The sequence below is a fragment of the Pogoniulus pusillus genome, chromosome 9 (assembly GCF_015220805.1).
Source record: "Pogoniulus pusillus isolate bPogPus1 chromosome 9, bPogPus1.pri, whole genome shotgun sequence".
In the NCBI taxonomy this organism is placed as follows: Eukaryota; Metazoa; Chordata; class Aves; order Piciformes; family Lybiidae; genus Pogoniulus; species Pogoniulus pusillus.
This window is the reverse complement of record NC_087272.1, coordinates 3591584-3612275: the sequence shown is the minus strand read 5'-3', so window position 1 is coordinate 3612275 and position 20692 is coordinate 3591584. Positions and strand designations below refer to the sequence as shown.

Here is a 20692-nt window from a genome sequence, read left to right as displayed (position 1 = left end):
TGTGATACTGTGATACCTCCAGCCATGGGACCTCCACCACCTCCCTGGGCAACCCATGCCAGCCTCTCACCACTCTCCTGCTCAACAACTTCCTCCTCATGGCCAGTCTGACTCTCCCCACCTCCAGCTTTGCTCCATCCCCCCCAGTCCTGGCACTCCCTGACAGCCTCAAAAGTCCCTCCCCAGCTTTTTTGTATCCCACTTCAGATCCTGGCAGGCCACAAGAAGGTCACCTGGGAGCCTCCTCTGCTCCAGACTGCACAGCCCCAACTCTTTCAGTCTGTGCTCACAGTAGAGCTGCTGCAGCCTCTCATCATCCTCCTGGCCCTGCTCTGGACACACTCCAGCATCTCCACAGCCCTCTTGTAACGGGGGCTCCAGAACTGGATGCAGTACTCCAGGTGGGGTCCCAGCAGAGCACAGTAGAGGGGGAGAATCCCCTCCCTGGCCTTGCTGGCCACACTTCATTCTTAAACACCTCCAGGCACAGCGACTCCACCACCTCCCTGGGCAGCCCATTCCAATGCCAATCACTCTCTCTGACAACAACTTCCTCCTAACATCCAGCCTAGACCTGCCCTGCCACAACTTCACACTGTGTCCCCTTCTTCTGTTGCTGCTTGCCTGGCAGCAGAGCCCAACCCCACCTGGCTACAGCCTCCTTTCAGGGAGTCGCAGATAGCAGTGAGCTCTGCCCTGATACATCTGCATTTGTACAAAGGGTTTGTGCCAATGTCATCATGTTAGTTAAAACAAAAGCTGACTCTTAACACTCAATAGAAGCACTTCCACAAGAACCAAAAAAAAGGTATTGATAAGCCTGAAGTGGAACTTAAAGTGAAATGCATGGAGAAACATCAACCTCATTAAGGGCCTTTTAATGAAAGCATTTACTGTGCAACTGCAGTGGTGCAATTTCTGTGCAGCAACCCAAGCCTCCCACTGATTCTCCAGGTGTGCCATAGAGTGAGGTACCTGTAAAAAGGGGGAAATAAATCACCTGGATTTGCTGAGTCTCTGAGAACCTCCAACAGAAGGGACTACACAAGCTTAAAGGTTATTACTATTTAATTCAGCCAGCAGAGTAAGTTACACACCAAAGCATCAAAAAGTCACTTTGATGATGTCCATTTCTCAACAAGCTGGAGGGAGAAGCTCAAATTACTTTTCTCAGAGCAAGGTAGCTCGCTGTGAAACCAGCTGCTCTGAGTTTGAGTCAGCAGCTTCCCAGAGCCAAATGCACCAGTAGCTCTCTAAAGTCACCCTCATTAAAAGTTCTGATGATCCTGCTACAAGTCCCTCAGGTACCTGTTGAGCAGTGCTGTTGATACAAGGAGAGAAAAAAACAATCCAAACTGAACAAAGAAAACACTGAAACTAAAATCCCACATGAAAAAAGTGGGGTTTTTTTGTTTCACTGCAGTTACTTTGAAGAGGGGAAAGAAGTTGTTCTTCATTATTTCAGTTGCCAGTCCCAGGAGGTTTGTATCCCTGTCTGCTGAAAATGCCCTTCCTCATTGTTTGAAGGTATAGTCAGAGGGAGCAGTGGGACAGCCAACTTTCTAAAGCAACCTCTGTGTTCTTGTGCTGGGATGCTGGCTGCATGGCAAAGAAATCAGAGAATCAGAGAATCAGCCAGGTTGGAAGAGAGCTCCAAGCTCAGCCAGCCCAACCTTGCACCCAGCCCTATCCAGTCAACCAGACCATGGCACTAAGTGCCCCAGCCAGGCTTTGCTTCAACACCTCCAGGCACAGCGACTCCACCACCTCCCTGGGCAGCCCATTCCAATGCCAATCACTCTCTCTGCCAACAACTTCCTCCTCACATCCAGCCTAGACCTGCCCTGGCACAACTTCACACTGTGTCCCCTTCTTCTCTTGCTGCTTGCCTGGGAGAAGAGCCCAACCTCCCTTCAGGTAGTTGTACACAGCAATAAGGTCTGCCCTGAGCCTCCTCTTCTGCAGCCTGCACACCCCCAGCTCCCTCAGCCTCTCCTCACAGGGTTTGTGTTCCAGGCCCCTCACCAGCTTTGTTGCCCTTCTCTGGACACCTTCCAGCACCTCAACATCTCTCTTGAATTGAGGGGCCCAGAACTGGACACAGCACTCAAGGTGTGGTCTGACCAGTGCTGAGCACAGGGGCAGAAGAACCTCCCTTGTCCTACTGGCCACACTGTTCCTGAGCCAGCCCAGGATGCCATTGGCTCTCTTGGCCACCTGGGCACACTGCTGGCTCAACTTCAGCTACTATCTATCATACCCCCAGGTCCCTTTCCTCCTGGCTGCTTTCCAGCCACTCAGTCCCCAGCCTGTAGTGCTGCTTGGGGTTGTTGTGGCCAAAGTGCAGAACCCTGCACTTGGCCTTGTTCAATCTCATCCCATTGGCCTCTGCCCACCCATCCAGCCTGGCCAGGTCCCTCTGCAGGGCTCTCCTACCTTCCAAGCAGTTGTAAGCCTGGAATCATTGCTGTGAAATGAGGAGCCCAGAACTGGACTCAGTTTGACAAAGAACTGAGGAGCCCAATTCTCTCTGGAACCGAGGAGCATAGAACTGGACTCAGTTTCACAAAGAAGCCTCTTGGTTTCCCTTTTGCTGACAAATTCTTTTGCTCCCTGAGGAATCCCTATTGAATGTTGTGTATTAAGGGCAGGAGAAATAGAGAGAGGGGGCTTTGTGCCTGGCCTGTGCTGGGTGAATGGGTGCTTAACCTTTGGCCAGCCACAGCAGGTCTCCTTTAGCTCCATTAGATTAACAGCAAGCTATTATAATTAAATAAAAACACTGTTTAGAGCCTCACCCAACATGTCCTGGGAATTAAAGCATATGGCAGGGAGAGTGAAAAAAAGGCTTTCCCTATGCTAATGACCCTTGATGTCTGAAATAAATTAGCTCCATTAGAGTTTATGCTCAATAAAAGAAAGACTTTAAGCACTCCAAAGTTAGTGACTCGAGACTGGTTTTGGCTTAGCAATTCAGTCTGCCTGCTTATTAATTCTTAGTAAAGCTCTGGAGGAGAGAGAAGATGCAAAATCATAGTTCAGTGCTCTATCAGAATTTTAAAGTGCCATCAATTTCTTTTCCTTCTTTCCCCCCCCTCTTTTTTTAATTAAACTATTTTTCATGCTTCCTTTCTTTCCTCCCCCCCCCCTTTTTTTGTTCTCATTAATTTGATTTTGTTGCCATTTTTTTGTTGCATTTCTTTCTTTTTAAGGTTTCATTTACCCTATTTCAACTGAACAGAGAACCCAGAATGAATATGGATTTTCTTGTAAGTTTCCTGTTTGATTTTATGTTCCTGGGTGCTAATTTGATGCTGTTCCTTTGGGCTAGCTCTGTGTGACTAGGCAAGGAGGGACCTGTTCTGCAGAGTAAGTGGTGTGCTGCTTGCTTGACAGCAGTCACAGTGGTTTGCTGCCTGTGAATGGTGATGGCCCTTATGCATGGGCAAAATGGGAGAAGATGCTGCCTCACAAGCAGAAACTGGAGGGAGTGAACCTTCTTCTCATTAAAATCCCCCTGGCAAACTGAAAAACATATAGTGGTGGGATGACTTTTCTTTGAGCTGCAACTCAAGGCTTCCTGAACAACTTGGGGGGGTGGCATTCAGTAGCTCCAAGTGCTGGTGCTGCACTTTGGCCACAACAACCCCATGCAGAGATACAGGCTGGGGTCGGAGTGGCTGAGAGCAGCCAGACAGAGAGGGATCTGGGGGTGCTGATTGATACCCACCTGAACATGAGCCAGCAGTGTGCCCAGGTGGCCAAGAGAGCCAGTGGCATCCTGGCCTGCATCAGGAATGGTGTGGCCAGCAGGAGCAGGGAGGTCATTCTGCCCCTGTACTCTGCACTGCTTAGACCACACCTTGAGTGCTGTGTTCAGTTCTGGGCCCCCCAGTTTAGGAGGGACATTGAGATGCTTGAGCGTGTCCAGAGAAGGGCAACGAGGCTGGGGAGAGGCCTTGAGCACAGCCCTACGAGGAGAGGCTGAGGGAGCTGGGATTGGTTAGCCTGGAGAAGAGGAGGCTCAGGGCAGACCTCATTGCTGTCTACAACTACCTGAGGGGAGGTTGTGGCCAGGAGGAGGTTGCTCTCTTCTCTCAGGTGGCCAGCACCAGAACAAGAGGACACAGCCTCAGGCTGCACCAGGGGAGATTTAGGCTGGAGGTGAGGAGAAAGTTCTTCCCTGAGAGAGTCATTGGACACTGGAATGGGCTGCCCGGGGAGGTGGTGGAGTCACCGTCCCTGGAGCTGTTCAAGGCAGGATTGGACGTGGCACTTGGTGCCATGGTCTGGCCTTGAGCTCTGTGCTAAAGGGTTGGACTTGATCTGTGAGGTCTCTTCCAACCCTGATGATACTGTGATACTGTGAAAAAAGGTGATGTTTAGGGGCTGGTGCATTGAAGGGCTGAGAGCCAGGAGTTTATGGAGCTTGATCAGTCCATTTCAACATCTGGCAGCTCTCCCCTCTGCAGCTGGAGAGCATCATGGTTTAAAGGGCTAAATGGCAATAAGAAAAAAAGAAAAGCTAAAATAAAAACGATTCTACATGTGTCAGACTAACAGAAAGGGGCACTGGAGAGGGCTGATTCTACATGTGTCAGACTAACAAAAAGGGGGACTGGAGAGGGCTGATTCTACATGTGTCAGACAAAAAAGGGGGACTGGAGAGGGCTGATTCTACATGTGTCAGACTAACAACTACTTCCCAGCAGGAGTAGTGAGTGCCTTATCTATTTATTGATTCTTGTTCCTATTCATCTCAGCAAGCCTATGAGTGCAGCAGACATCACCACTGTTTCCCTTTCACAGCCTGTGATCTAGTTCTTCTCACCAAAACATTCTAGCCTGCTTCCAACTAGCACACTCCTAAATACCAGCCTTATGACAATGTTTCACCAAGGCATACTGTTTTAGTTTGTGTGGGGAATTTGCTTTGTGAGATTAAGTTTATTATCATGTGCTATGGTCAGTAGTTTGCAGCCTGGGTGCTGGAGAGATGAAGGAGTAGATAGAGAACGAGAACACAAGTCAGAGAGAAATCATAGAATCATAGAATCAAGCAGGTTGGAAGAGACCTCCAAGATCATCCAGTCCAACCTAGCACCCAGCCCTAGCCAATCAACCAGACCATGGCACTAAGTGCCTCATCCAGTCTTTTCTTGAACACCTCCAGGGACAGTGATTCCACCACCTCCCTGGGCAGCCCATTCCAATGCCAATCACTCTCTCTGCCAACAACTTCCTCTTAACATCCAGCCTAGACCTGCCCTGGCACAACTTGAGACTGTGTCCCCTTGTTCTGGTGCTGGTTGCCTGGAAGCAGAGGCCACCCCCACCTGGCTACAATGCCCCTTCAGGTAGTTGTAGACAGTAATAAGATCACCCCTGAGCCTCCTCTTCTCCAGGCTAAACTGGCCCAGCTCCCTCAGCCTCTCCTCATAGGGTTTGTGTTCCAGGCCCCTCCCCAGCTTTGTTGCCCTTCTCTGGACACCTTCGAGCACCTCAACATCTCTCTTGAATTGAGGGGCCCAGAACTGGACGCAGTACTGAAGGTGTGGAACCAGGTTGGAAGAGACCTCCAAGCTCATCCAGTCCAACCTATCCCCCAGCCCTAGCCAGTCAACTAGACCCTGGCACTAAGTGCCTCATCCAGGCTTTTGTTGAACACCTCCAGGGACAGTGCCTTCCATCAAAAGGGCATGGATCTGTTCTACAGCTTTGGAAATGGGTTTTAAATCAACCGAGCAAGCGAGTAGTGAATATCTGCAGGGCAGGAGAATAAGGAGGATGCGTTTCCTTCAGGGTGCCTGTGGGGAGAATGTCTCTTCAAAGCTGCTGGCCTCTCTCCTTGCAGCTGCTCCTGACTCAGATGACGTGGCTCTCTACGTGGGGATCGTCATCGCCGTGATCGTGTGCCTGGCTATCTCGGTGGTCGTGGCTCTCTTTGTCTACCGCAAGAATCACCGCGACTTCGAGTCGGATATCATCGACTCCTCTGCTCTAAACGGGGGGTTCCAGCCTGTTAACATCAAGGCTGCAAGGCAAGGTGAGTTGTCCTCTGTAGGAGTTGGCATGTGTTTGCTCAGGTGTTACACCAGGCTGCCAATCCCCAGGTTACTGGAGTTACCATCCAGGGGAAAGGAGGCTTGCAGGTATGCACAGGAGCAGCAGGGAAAGATGGCATGGAACAGAGTCCAAAATGAAGGAGCAGCTTGGTTCTGCTTGGTTCAGCCTTCTGGGGCATCCTGGCCACACAGCACAGCATTCTGAACCCATCTATACCGAGAGCCTGGGCACTGGGTTGGAGCGGCACCGCTCTGCCCACCATGCTGGTGCAGTTCCCAGTGGGGATGCCTAACTTGAGAAGATCAGTGCCTGCCAGCCCTGCCACCTACACAGATCAGGAGTTTTGCTGGTCAGTTGGGTAGGGTGAGGGTGAGCATAAGCTGCTCTTTGATCAGTAGAGTTACTCAGCATTCCCTGGCATCCACCTTTCTCTCCATGCATGTAGCATTTGAGCTGTAAGCATTGTAGTTTCCAGCATGCCTTTCTCCCCATGGTTTTAGTGTTTGAGCCACAATAAGGTGTTGAAACTGTAGCCAGGGGCAGGCATCCATGTGTGAGAGCATTCCCTGGTCCCAAAGAACTCACTGGAACACAGCTTATTGCCTGTTGGCCACTTCAGGGAGGTTATGGCTTCATGGGCTGCAGGGGTGATACTGTCCAGACGCTTGTTGACATGGTAGAAGACAGGAAGATTGTTCATTCCTAATGGTCAAGTGCTCAAAAGCCACACTGGCATTTTCCAGATTCAAGAGGAATTTAACTTCTGATGAGAAAGTATTAATGTGAGAGTGGAATTAAGAAGCAGTTATGGAAACCTGGGTCCAGATCAAGCTTAAATCAAAGGCAAAGCTCTGACAGAAACAATGGAGATAAGATTCATCCCAGTACAATCATTCTATCCCCATTGTTTCACTAGTAGCCTTTTTTTACTGTGCCTTGTCTCCAGGGACATAAAGAGTAGTTTAAGAGGTACTTTAAGAGGTACTGTACTGTAGATGACATAGAAGAAACTGCACCATTTAATAATGAGCATTTTTTATCACTGATGCTCGATTATTGCCACACTCTACTGGCCAGAAAAAAGACACTCTAAATGTGGTGCTGGCTTCTCCAAGACCCATATTGAGGCTGAAGAATTCCTCTTCCTTCCCAAGATATGTGCCAGAGGAATAGATGAAAGTAAGGGTTAAGCTGGCAAGAGAGTTGTCATGTGGAAGTTCAGCAGAAGTGTAATTTTCTTTAGGGGAGATGCTTTCCAAATGAATTCCTCAAAAGTATGATGCAGGTACTAATCCTCCATCGTGGGCACAGTGACTTAATGGGGTTTTTTTTCTGTCTTTCATTTCAGAACTGCTGTCGTTAGGCCAATTAGATCAATTGGTTGATGATTATCACTAGCATTTAGCAAGGAGGTGTTAATAAGATTGGTTGTACTGAGAAAGGAGAGCGTTTTGCCCTGAAGCTAGGCATATCATGCTTGAAATCTGAGCTCAGCCTGGAAAATCTTCCCAGTGGAAAGTCTGTAGAGCAGAAATGTGCTGTAATTTTGTATGACAGGTAGGTTCTGTAGCAGCTGGGATCATACAAAGTCTGGGAGTTTGCTGGAGAGTTATTACATAGGAAAAGACCCAAAGGTCTGTCTGCAAGGACTTTGAGTAACTTATCCTCTGCTCTCAAATGCAAAATGCAAACCCAAATTGCTACCCAGAGAAAAAAAGTCATGAGAGCCTAGAAGTAATATGGTCCTTCCTTCTCATCTCCAATGCAGACCTCCTGGCAGTCCCACCAGACCTCACTTCTGCTGCAGCCATGTACAGGGGCCCTGTTTATGCCCTGCACGACGTCTCCGATAAAATCCCCATGACCAACTCTCCAATCCTGGACCCACTGCCCAACCTGAAGATCAAAGTCTATAACACCTCTGGTGCAGTGACTCCCCAGGATGACCTCTCTGACTTCTCCTCCAAGCTGTCCCCGCAGATTACACAGTCCCTGCTGGACAACGAGAGCCTGAACGTGAAGAACCAGAGCCTTGCTCGGCAAACAGACCCATCGTGCACTGCTTTTGGGACCTTCAACTCCTTAGGGGGTCACCTTGTGATTCCCAACTCAGGTAAGTGCTGGCCCTGGGGACTTCAAAGCTGGCTTGGGTTAAGTGCTGGTACACAGGGAAGAGCAGAATCACTCTTGCAACACAGACCTGAACATGAGCCAGCAGTGTGCCCAGGTGGCCAAGAGAGCCAGTGGCATCCTGGCCTGCATCAGGAATGGTGTGGTCAGCAGGAGCAGGGAGGTCATTCTGCCCCTGTACTCTGCACTGCTTAGACCACACCTTGAGTGCTGTGTTCAGTTCTGGGCCCCCCAGTTTAGGAGGGACATTGAGATGCTTGAGCGTGTCCAGAGAAGGGCAACGAGGCTGGGGAGAGGCCTTGAGCACAGCCCTACGAGGAGAGGCTGAGGGAGCTGGGATTGGTTAGCCTGGAGAAGAGGAGGCTCAGGGGAGATCTTATTGCTGTCTGCAACTACCTGAGGGGAGGTTGTGGCCAGGAGGAGGTTGCTCTCTTCTCTCAGGTGGCCAGCACCAGAACGAGAGGACACAGCCTCAAGCTGTGCCAGGGGAGATTTAGGCTGGAGGTGAGGAGAAAGTTCTTCCCTGAGAGAGTCATTGGGCACTGGAATGGGCTGCCCGGGGAGGTGGTGGAGTCGCCGTCCCTGGGGCTGTTCAAGGCAGGACTGGACGTGGCACTTGGTGCCATGGTCTGGCCTTGAGCTCTGTGCTAAAGGGTTGGACTTGATGATCTGTGAGGTCTCTTCCAACCCTGATGATACTGTGATACTGTGATACTATGAAATAAGAGGTCAGCACCAGAGGGAGGAAGGTGTCCCACTGGTCAGTGAAGATTGGGGTAGAGATCACTTGGACAAACTGAAGCTGCACAAACCCATGGGCCCCAATGGGTGAAACCTCAGGTGCTGAGGGAGCTGCTGATGTTGTTACTGAGATGCTCTGCATCATTTCTGAGAAATCCATTGGCCACCTGGGCACTGCTGCCTCAGCTTCAGCTCCTCTCTCCCAGCACCCCCAGCTCCCTCTCTGCCTGCCTGCTCTCAGCCACTCTGGCTTCAGCCTGTAGTGCTGCTTGGGGTTGTTGTGGCAAAGTGTAGAACCCTGCCCTTGGCCTTGTTCAGTCTCATCCCATTGGCCTCTGCCCACCCATCCAGCCTGGCCAGGTCCCTCTGCAGGGCTCTCCTACCCTCCAACAGCTCCACACCTGCTCCCAGCTTGGTGTCATCTGCAAACTTACTGATGCCGAACTCAATAAGTTTGCATCATGGAGAGGTGACTGAAGACTGGAGGAAAGCCAACATTGCTTCAGTCTTCAAAAGGGGCAAGAAGGAAGACCAAGGCAGCTACAGACCAGTCAGCCTCACCTCCATCCCTGTGTTTCAGTGCTGACACACAAGAAGAGGCCATCTGACTGCCAGAGACACACAGGTTACAGTAAAGGTTTCCTCTCCAGAGTTGCTGAGGTCATGTAGAGTCTGGTGATGAGGCTGGATGAAAATCTGGCACCACAGGCCTCAGTTTCTGCCTCTCGTGTCACTCCTCTTCACAGACCCACTTGTCCTTTTTGGTTCTTTGTTCTCTATCTTACCTTGTGTGTCTCTTCTCTTCTGCAGGAGTAAGCTTGCTGATCCCAGCCGGGGCTGTTCCGCAGGGCAGAGTCTATGAAATGTACCTGACAGTTCACAGGAAGGAGAACATGAGGTAAGCTCTGCCTTCCTTTGCCTGGCCATGAGCAGAGGGGGGAAAGTTCTTCCCTGAGAGAGTCATTGGACACTGGAATGGGCTGCCCGGGGAGGTGGTGGAGTCGCCGTCCCTGGAGCTGTTCAAGGCAGGACTGGACGTGGCACTTGGTGCCATGGTCTGTCCTTGAGCTCTGTGCTAAAGGGTTGGACTTGATGATCTGTGAGGTCTCTTCCAACCCTGATGATACTGTGATACTGTGATACTGTGAAAGTGTACTGAGTGAAGACCTGTGCTAATAAGCTTGTGCAAAGCCTACTGCATTGAACTATTTGCTGCCTTGGAGGTAAACACATGCAAAGCCAGGGATGAATCTTGTCAGACTTCTGCTTGTCTAACTGAGGGATGGACTCTGCAGCAAGCTGGGGAGGCTACTGAATCATAGCCAGCACCAGGGAAGTTGTGCCAGCATGGGTTTGGTGCAGCAGGGAAGATGTAATAGAACAAGGGGACACAGTCTCAAGTTGTGCCAGGGTAGGTATAGGCTGGATGTTAGGAAGAAGTTCTTCACAGAGAGAGTGATTGGCATTGGAATGGGCTGCCCAGGGAGGTGGTGGAGGCACCGTGCCTGGAGGTGTTGAAGCAAAGCCTGGCTGAGGCACTTAGTGCCATGGTCTGGTTGATTGGATAGGGCTGGGTGCTAGGTTGGACTGGATGATCTTGGAGGTCTCTTCCAACCTGGTTGATTCTATGATTCTATGTGAGGTAACCTCTTAATAAAGACCTGTGCTGCAAAGGAAAAGGGAGCAGAGGAGCAAGGTGACAAAACCAGCAACAGAACAAGGGGACACAGTCTCAGGTTGTGCCAAGGGAGGTCTAGGCTGGATGTTAGGAGGAAGTTGTTGGCAGAGAGAGTGATTGGTTTTGGAATGGGCTGCCCAGGGAGGTGATGGAGTTGCTATCCCCTGGCACAACTTCAGGCTGTGTCCCCTTCTTCTGTGGCTGCTTGCCTGGCAGAAGAGCCCAACCCCACCTGGCAACAGCCTCCTTTCAGGTAGTTGTAGACAGCCATGAGGTTGCCCCTGAGCCTCTTCTTCAGGCTGCACACCCCCAGCCTCTCCTCACAGGGCTGTGCTCCAGGCCTCTCACCATCTTTGTGACTAGAGGAAGAGAGCATTTGATCACCACTGGAAAAAGTCAGTGAGCTTCAAGACAGAAACCTGTGAAATACTCTCATAGTCGCTGTCCCTGGAGGTGTTGAAGCCAAGCCTGGCTGGGGCACTTAGTGCCATGGTCTGGTTGCTTGGCCAGGGCTGGGTGCTAGGTTGGGCTGGCTGAGCTTGGAGTCTCTTCCAACCTGCTTGGTTCTATGATTTCAGGGAAGGAGACCCCACAACCTCTCTGGGGAGCCTGTTCCCATGCTGGTCAATTCTATGATTCTGTGACTTTCCAGACTTCCCAGAGTGGCTGTGATAACCAAGCACACAGGCAGATAGAGCTTGTAGAATATATTTGTGTGTCAGGAAGTCAATGCCATAAACACCTTGGTGTGTACTTCCACAGAAATAATCACACACACATCCCTGTCTTGTTCATTTCCCTGCCCCCCCCCCACCCCCTTCTTCCCCTCCTCCCTTCCATTCAAAGGCATTATAAACATGCTATGCAAAATGCAGATGCTCTCAGTTGCCTTTCCAACTGAGTTGCTGTCCCTGGAGGTGTTGAAGCCATGCCTGGAGGAGGCACTTAGTGCCATGGTCTGGTTGATTGGCCAGGGCTGGGTGCTAGGTTGGGCTGGATGAGCTTGGAGGTCTCTTCCAACCTGCTTGGTTCTATGATTCTATGATAGTCTGAGGGGTCCCTTCTGCAGTTGTGGTTTCATCTGCAGAAGAAACTCATCACTGTAAGCAGTGCCTGGGGAGAGCCTGCTCCCATTTGCGTGTGCAAGAGCCTGGGTCTGGCATAAGTGAGCATTAACCAGCATGAATATAAGCCCCTAACATGCAGGGTCCCCTTTATTGCCTTCAGTTAAAAAACAAGGTGAGGCAAATTGCTCAAGCTGTGTGCTTGCTTGGGAAAAGTCTGGCAGTGGTGGGTGCTAGACAGGGTCTGGGTCTTGATGGGCCACTGGTTTGATGGTGTGTGGCAGTTCCCCGTGTTCCTGCATGCACCCCTGCTGAGCTTGCACAGCTTTAGGTGGAGCTGCTGTTGCATGCTGTAATCAGAGGCAACAGCTGCACTAAGGCACAAGGCAGGACACTTCTGTAGCCATCACACAGGAGGTGATGCAAATGAGAGTGGGTGTCAGTGAGCTCACAAAATGTGACAACCCTGAGGAAAAGAGCAAGCAGCAGTCCTGAAGATCTTGGTGGAGGGGACACATGCAATGTGCAACTCACAAATTAGCTACCTTAACAGAGAGAAGAATCAGTGGCTTCAGAGTGCTTTCATAGGCTGTCTCTTAGTCAAGGAGTTTGATCCCAGGAGTCTGACTTTTTTTCACCAGTGAACTGTAAGGTTAGTGGTGTGACGTGGAAGAAATTGCTGCACCCCATTCTGGAGCCCCCATTACAAGAGGGCTGTGGAGATGCTGGAGAGTGTCCAGAGCAGGGCCAGGAGGATGCTCAGAGGGCTGCAGCAGCTCTGCTGTGAGCACAGCCTGAAAGAGTTGGGGCTGTGCAGGCTGGAGCAGAGGAGGCTCCCAGGTGACCTTGTGGCCTTCCAGGATCTGAAGGGGGCTACAAAAAAGCTGGGGAGGGATTTTTTAGGCTCACAGGGAGTGACAGGACTGGGGGGAATGGAGCAAAGCTGGAGGTGGGGAGACCCAGACTGGACATGAGGAGGAAGTTGTTGAGCATGAGAGTGGTGAGAGGCTGGCATGGGTTGCCCAGGGAGGTGGTTGAGGCCCCATGGCTGGAGGTGTTTGAGGCCAGGCTGGCTGAGGCTGTGTGCAGCCTGCTCTAGGGTAGGGTGTCCCTGGGCATGGCAGGGGGGTTGGAACTGCCTGCTCCTTGTGGTCCCTTCCAACCCTGAGTGATTCTATGATTCTATAAATTGAAGCCTTCTGCATCCCATTTCTCTACCTTCCTGAATTCCAGTCGCATAACTGAAATTACTTTGCAGCTCCAGAAGCCAATTTTTTGAAGTGACAGTCACTGTAATTGAAAAATTCAAAAGAAAAAATAGCAGAGGATGAGCAATAGGGGAGGAAGGCTTCAGCTAATTATCCTCCTAAAGGTAAGCTGGCAGGAGACCTGGGGTCAGCCAAGAATATTAAGTCTGGAACTTAAAAATGGGCTCGTGTTAAAAATAATGCCCCAGCAATGGAAGAGGAGATAAAATGCCTCCCCTCTGGCTTCAGGCTGTGTGGCAGGGTTGCCATCTCTTGCTGTAAGTTAGCCATTCCTGGCTCCTTGCTCTGTCCTGTGCATCCTGAGCTGCTCTCATTGCCTGTAACAGCTATGCCCAGTACCAGAGGGTGCAATGGAGGCCTGCTCAGGAGCAGAGATTTCTCTAGTTGGGCTCACATCTGCTGTCTGACAGTTACCTTAATGAACATGGTCTGGCTTGTTACAGGGAGATGGTTTTGAATGAGTAATCTCATTAAAGCCCACAAATTTGATTGTGAAGGGAGCAGTTACAGCAAACAGAAGTTTGTTTGCTCTTAAATGAGAGCTGACCGCTCTTGATAAGCACTGTGGGTTGGAACAGCACCTGAAAATCACTGCAGGGCTTTCAGTTGCTGTCAGTGCCTGGAGGTGGTGGAGGCACCACCCCTGGAGGTCTTCAAGAAAAGCCTGGATGAGGCACTTAGTGCCATGGTCTGATTGACTGGATAGGGCTGGGTGCTAGGTTGGACTGGATGATCTTGGAGGTCTCTTCCAACCTGGCTGATTCTATGATGCTATGATTCTAATAGCAGTGCTGAAGTCAGGTCTCTGCACAACAAGAACACCTCTTTAAGCCTGTGGTGAAGCAGCTCCAAAGTCACCCAGTCTCATCTAATGAGTTGTCCTAAGAGAGCCAGTGGCATCCTGGCCTGCATCAGGAATGGTGTGGCCAGCAGGAGCAGGGAGGTCATTCTGCCCCTGTACTCTGCACTGCTTAGACCACACCTTGAGTGCTGTGTTCAGTTCTGGGCCCCCCAGTTTAGGAGGGACATTGAGATGCTTGAGCGTGTCCAGAGAAGGGCAACGAGGCTGGGGAGAGGCCTTGAGCACAGCCCTACGAGGAGAGGCTGAGGGAGCTGGGATTGGTTAGCCTGGAGAAGAGGAGGCTCAGGGCAGACCTTATTGCTGTCTGCAGCTACCTGAGGGGAGGTTGTGGCCAGGAGGAGGTTGCTCTCTTCTCTCAGGTGGCCAGCACCAGAACAAGAGGACACAGCCTCAGGCTGTGCCAGGGGAGATTTAGGCTGGAGGTGAGGAGAAAGTTCTTCACTGAGAGAGTCATTGGACACTGGAATGGGCTGCCCGGGGAGGTGGTGGAGTCGCCGTCCCTGGAGCTGTTCAAGGCAGGACTGGACGTGGCACTTGGTGCCATGGTCTGGCCTTGAGCTCTGTGCTAAAGGGTTGGACTTGATGATCTGTGAGGTCTCTTCCAACCTTGGTGATACTGTAATACTGTGACTCCTGCCAGCCTAAAGTGAAGCAGATGCTGATGGGGGTTCGGAGGCTTCTGCCTCTGCTGCTGCCATATCACCTGCTGCAGGAAAAGGAAGGCAATTGCTGTTAATGAATGACTACACAATACCTTGTCTTCAAGGGAATTCATTGTTTACTAATTCCATCAATTAGTGTTGGGTTTGTGCCTTGAAGCACAAAGATTAATATCTCCTGTATAATGGATCTTGTCTACTGCATCTGTTTCTGTTCTCATTAGCTATAGGAAGATGGAATCCTTTTGTTTTAAAGTGGAAATTGGAAGTAGTGAGAAATTAGAGTACATCTGTTCTTTCTTTCCTGAGAGCTGTGGTAGGGTAACTCTGCTCTGTGGGGCCACAGTGTGGTTTAGCCTCATTCCTCAGGGTTCCAGGTGTTCCTTTCTGAGATCCTGTTGCAGTCTCTGAATCACAGCATCACAGAACCAGTCAGGGTTGGAAGGGACCACAAGGAGCAGCCAGTCCCAACCCCCCTCCCATGCACAGGGACACCCTACCCTAGAGCAGGCTGCCCACAGCCTCAGCCAGCCTGGCCTTAAACACCTCCAGCCATGGGGCCTCAACCACCTCCCTGGGCAACCCATGCCAGCCTCTCACCACTCTCATGCTCAACAACTTCCACTCTGACTCTCCCCACCTCCAGCTTTGCTCCATTCCCACCAGTCCTGGCACTGTCTGTGAGCCTCGAAAGTCCCTCCCCAGCTTTTTTGTAGCCCCCTTCACATACTGGAAGGCCACAAGAAGGTCCCCTGGGAGCCTCCTCTGCTCCAGACTCAACAGCCCCAACTCTTTCAGTCTGTGCTCACAGCAGAGCTGCTGCAGCCCTCTCAGCATCCTCCTGGCCCTGCTCTGGACACTCTCCAGCATCTCCACAGCCTTCTTGTCCCAGGGGCTCCAGAACTGGATGCAGTACTGCAGGTGGGGTCTCAGCAGAGCACAGCAGAGGGGGAGAATCCCCTCCCTGGCCCTGCTGGCCACACTTCTGCTGCTGCAGCCCAGGCTCTGCTTGGCTTTCTGGGCTGCAAGTGCACACTGCTGGCTCCTGTTGAGCTTCTTCTCCACCAGCACCCCCAAGTCCCTCTCCTCAGGGCTGCTCTCCAGCCACTCACTACCTAGCCTGGATCTGTGCTTGGCATTGCCTCCACACAGATGCAGGACCTTGCACTTGGTCTTGTTGCACCTCCTGAGCTTGGCTTGTGCCTACCTCTGCAGCCTGTCCAGCTCCCCCTGGATGGATCCCTGCCCTCCAGCCTGGCTGCTGCACCACACAGCTCAGTGTCATCAGCAAACTTGCTGAGGCTGCACTCAAAGCCTCTGTCCATGGCACCCACAAAGATATTGGACAAGACTGCTCCCAGGAGTGATCCCTGAGGGACTCTGCCTGCCCTGCTACCTGCAGTCACATTAGAGCTGAAGAGTAAAGGTAAAGGCAGCATCACCTCGGTGTGCTCTGACCTGCCTTGTTCCCCACAGCCTGAGAAACCAGATGTGCTTTTTGCCACTGTGTCACAGGTTGAAACCTGCTGCATGCAGTAAGCTCTCCTGAGATGCTTTTCACTTGTAGTGCTTTCTTTGCTAGTGAGTATATTTGGAGCTTGATTTGCTCTCACAGTGTAAGCTGCTGCAGAATCAGTAAGGTTTCATTTCCTACCCTTATGTTTTACTGTCTCTGGGTGTTTTGCATTATTACCTGGCTCTCATTGTTCCTTGCTGGAAGCCCTTATTAATTGCTACCTGCAAGTGGAATGATTGTGCTTCTATTTACATTGTCTGCCACACTGTGAATAGAATTTCTGGCTTCACAGTACTCAGATTTGAGCAGGGACTTCCACATAGCTGAGATGCTACCTTTTCAATGACATTGCCTGCTTCTGCATGCCACTCAAGAACTCTGCAAGTCATTATATGAAGGGCCTGGAACACAAACCCTATGAGGAGAGGCTGAGGGAGCTGGGGTTGTTTGGCCTGGAGAAGAGGAGGCTCAGGGCAGAGCTCATTGCTGTCTGCAGCTCCCTGAAGGGAGGCTGTAGCCAGGTGGGGTTGGGCTCTCCTGCCAGGCAAGCAGCAACAGAACAAGGGGACACAGTGTGAAGCTGTGCCAGGGGAGGTCTGGGCTGGATGTTGTTAGGAAGTTGTTGTCAGAGAGAGTGATTGGCATTGGAATGGGCTGCCCAGGGAGGTGGTGGAGTGGCTGTGCCTGGAGGTGTTGAAGCCAAGCCTGGCTGGGGCACTTAGTGCCATGGTCTGGTTGCTTGGGCAGGGCTGGGTGCTAGGTTGGGCTGGCTGAGCTTGGAGGTCTCTTGCAGCCTGCTTGATTCTGTGATTCTCTGGTTGCAGTGTGGAATCATGCCCTGCATCAGACATCTAAAACTGAATAGCTAACGAAATTTTGTCATGGAGCACTGACTAAAGATTCTACTTTGAGACCACTTCAGGCTAAAATCCCATAGTATTGCTATGACCCTTTGGCTTTTTTAAGCACAGTGCTGAGATGCCTATCAATTTTAACTGCATGATGTATATTTTTCCCAGCACTCATGATATAGTCCCTCCTGTATGCTTTTTGACTGCTGGCTTTGCAATTCAGCCCAAATCATAGAATCAGCCAGGTTGGAAGAGACCTCCAGGATCATCCAGTCCAATTTGTGGATATTCTTTTCTGCTGCCTTAGGGCCTTTTAGATGAAGTTAGGTTAGCCAGGTGCTAACTATCAGGCTGCTGTTGGTGACACAGACCCTGTACCATCCCTTCCTGATGGTACACAAATTGGACCCCAGGTCTGTATCATAGAATCAAGCAGGTTGGAAGAGACCTCCAAGCTCATCCTGGCCAACCTAGCATCCAGCCCTGGCCAATCAACCAGACCATGGCACTAAGTGCCTCATCCAGGCTTTGCTTCAACATCTCCAGGGACAGCAACTCACAGAATCACAGAAACACTCAGGTTGGAAAAGACCTCTGAGATCATCGAGTCCAACCTATCACCTAACCCTTCTCATTAACCAGACCATGACACTAAGTGCCTCACCCAGCCTCCTCTTAAACACCTCCAGGCATGGGAACTCCACCACCTCCCTCCCTGACTGATCCTGTGATTCTGTGCTCTGTCTGCTAGTGTTTCATCTCGTTTGTGTTCTGTTTGCCAGGCTAAAATCCCTGGCAGAGGACACCATAGCTGTCCAGATTGTTACACTTCACATCTCTTTCAAAAGGCAGCTATATTGCAGCTGTTTGTTTCCAGTCCATGGCTTTTCAGAAGCAAGTTTTAAGTAACTTGCTAAACTGATCAGTGCATTTTCCAGATCACCTGGATTTACTGATTTGAGTAGATTTAGGTTTTTTTCCATGCCAAACTTCTTCCCTTCTCCCCCCCTCCCCCCCAGTGTGATAAACATCTCCCACAACATTTGCAGCAACAAGAGATCCTTTTCAGAAGTGCCTTCATCTCACTGTGGAAAAACAACAAAGGGTGGCTCAAAAGTTCATCTCTCATTTTCTGTGAGATAGATGGAGGCAGAATTCAGGTGGTCAAAATGAGGCATAGGGTCATAGAATTGTCAGGGCTGGAAAGAACTTGAAGTATCATCTAATTCCAGTCCCCCTGCCATGGGCAGGGACACCTCACACTAGAACAGGCTGCTCAGGGCCACATCCAGCCTGGCCGTAAAAATCTGCTGGGATGAGGCTTCCACCACAACCCTGAGCAACCTGTTCCAGTGTCTCACCACCCTCAGAGTGAAGAACATCCAAACTGAGGTGCTGGAGTGGTGCAGAGAAGGGCAATGAGGCTGGGGAGAGCTCTGGCAAACATGGCCTGTGAGGAGCAGCTGAGGGAGCTGGGGGTGTTCAGTCTGGAGAAGAGGAGGCTGAGAGGGGACCTTATTGCCCTCTACAGCTACCTAAAAGGAGGCTGCAGTGAGGCTGGAGCTGGTCTCTTCTCCCCAGTTACTAATGCTAGGAGAAGAGGAAATGGCCTCAAGTTGCATCATGGCAGGTTTAGGTTGGCTGTTGGGAGGAAGTTCTTTCCTGAGCAGGTGGTCAGGCACTGGCACAGGCTGCCCAGGGAGGTGGTGGAGTCACCATCCCTGTTGAAATGGAGAGTGGATGTGGTGCTTGAGCCTGTGAGGTTCAGCAAGACCAAGTGCAAGGTCCTGCAGCTGGGTCGAGGCAATGCCAAGCACCAATCCAGGCTGGGCAGTGAGTGGCTGGAGAGCAGCCCTGAGGAGAGAGACTTGGGGGTGCTGGTGGAGGAGAAGCTCAACAGGAGCCAGCAGTGTGCACTTGCAGCCCAGAGAGCCAAGCAGAGCCTGGGCTGCAGCAGGAGCAGTGTGGCCAGCAGGGCCAGGGAGGGGATTCTCCCTCTCTGCTGTGCTCTGCTGAGACCCCACCTGGAGTACTGCATCCAGCTCTGGAGCCCCTGGGACAAGAAGGATGTGGATGTGCTGGAGTGTGTCCAGAGCAGGGCCAGGAGGATGCTGAGAGGGCTGCAGCAGCTCTGCTGTGAGCACAGACTGAAAGAGTTGGGGCTGTGCAGGCTGGAGCAGAGGAGGCTCCCAGGGGACCTTCTTGTGGCCTGCCAGGATCTGAAGGGGGCCTGCAAAAAAGCTGGGGAGGGACTTTTTAGGCTGTGAGGGAGTGCCAGGACTGGGGGGAATGGAGCAAAGCTGGAGGTGGGGAGACCCAGACTGGACATGAGGAGGAAGTTGTTGAGCATGAGAGTGGTGAGAGGCTGGCATGGGTTGCCCAGGGAGGTGGTTGAGGCCCCATGGCTGGAGGTGTTTGAGGCCAGGCTGGCTGAGGCTGTGTGCAGCCTGCTCTAGGGTAGGGTGTCCCTGCCCATGGCAGGAGGTTGGAACTGTCTGCTCCTTGTGGTCCCTTCCAACCCTGACTGATTCTGTGGTCTAGTGATGAAAGATGCTGGGTTGTCCTTGTAGTCCTTTCCAACCACAGTGATGAGATGCTATGCTGAGGGATTTGGTTTAGTCAAGGACTTATCAGTGTGAAACTAATGATTGGACTCCATGAGCTTGAAGGGCTTTGCCAGTTTAAGAAATTCTGTGATTCTGTGAATCTGTCTTCTAGTTTTGCTCCATTCCCCTAGTCCTGACACCCTAAACAGTCACTACAAGATAATGTATCCTGTGTATCTTAGGACACATTCCTTTGCAATAGTCAGAATAGGTCCAGTAAATTTAGCATCAAAACACCTTCTCTCCTGATTTGGCCTGCTTGAAAATGTCATCTGAGATAGAATCATAGAATCATAGAATCAACCAGGTTGGAAGAGACCTCCAAGCTCATCCAGCCCAACCTATCACCCAGCCCTATCCAGTCAACTAGACCATGGCACCAAGTGCCTCATCCAGTCTTTTCCTGAAGACCCCCAGGGACAGTGCCTCCACCACCTCCCTGGGCAGCCCATTCCAATGCCAATCACTCTCTCTGTGAAGAACTTCTTCCTAACATCCAGCCTAGACCTACCCTGGCACAACTTGAGACTGTGTCCCCTTGTTCTATTGCTGGTTACCTGGGAGAAGAGGCCACCCCCCACCTGGCTACAGTGCTCAGCTATTTGTTTGGCTCATTCTTTTGGTAAAGGCAAGGACTTGCAGCAATAAAGAGTATTTGTTGTTGTCTCAAATTAAGACCAGTACTGATGTAAATGCAAGTATTTGTAGATGCAACAAGGAATTGAACCCTTAGCCAGAGCAGGACGATTGGAGGGCCTGGAGCAGATCTGGAATTTGAAGTGTGGTTCACATTGGCCACTTTTAATCTCCCACTTGCTGGTTTCTGGATCATGAGTTTGTCCTTTGTATTATTTTAGAGAGGCAGTGGATGAGGCACATTGAGCTGCATTTGTCATGCACCAGATGTCAGGATAGTTAAAGTCACTCATGCTTCCTCTGGTTTTCAGCTCCTCAGCAGTTGGTCTGGGAGAGTTTACACATGAACATGCACACACACATCATTTACAGACTCCAGGGTGTGCTCTGTGCCCTCAGCATTTGTATGGGCTCCCACAGCACCCATCTCTAGTGGCTGGCACCAAATGGGTGCTCATTAGCAGTCTCAGGCTTTGCAAGTGTGTTTAGCTCTCTGCACTAATCCTTACCACCCTGTTACAGACTCCAGGGTGTGCTCTGTGCCCTCAGCATTTGTATGGGCTCCCACAGCACCCATCTCTAGTGACTGGCACCAAGTGGGTGCTCATTAGCAGT

At 51.1% G+C, this 20692-nt stretch overlaps 1 protein-coding gene across 1 annotated transcript in view; it reads left to right on the top strand.

Annotated features, from left to right (window-relative positions):
* Positions 1–20692, top strand: part of UNC5C (unc-5 netrin receptor C) — a 337270-nt gene that overhangs the window by 291664 nt on the left and 24914 nt on the right. Inside the window, exons 8-10 of the mRNA XM_064148354.1 lie at positions 5855–6046; positions 7835–8179; positions 9748–9835. Coding sequence (XP_064004424.1) covers positions 5855–6046; positions 7835–8179; positions 9748–9835 — 625 coding nt within the window. The remainder of the gene's footprint in view (positions 1–5854; positions 6047–7834; positions 8180–9747; positions 9836–20692) is intronic.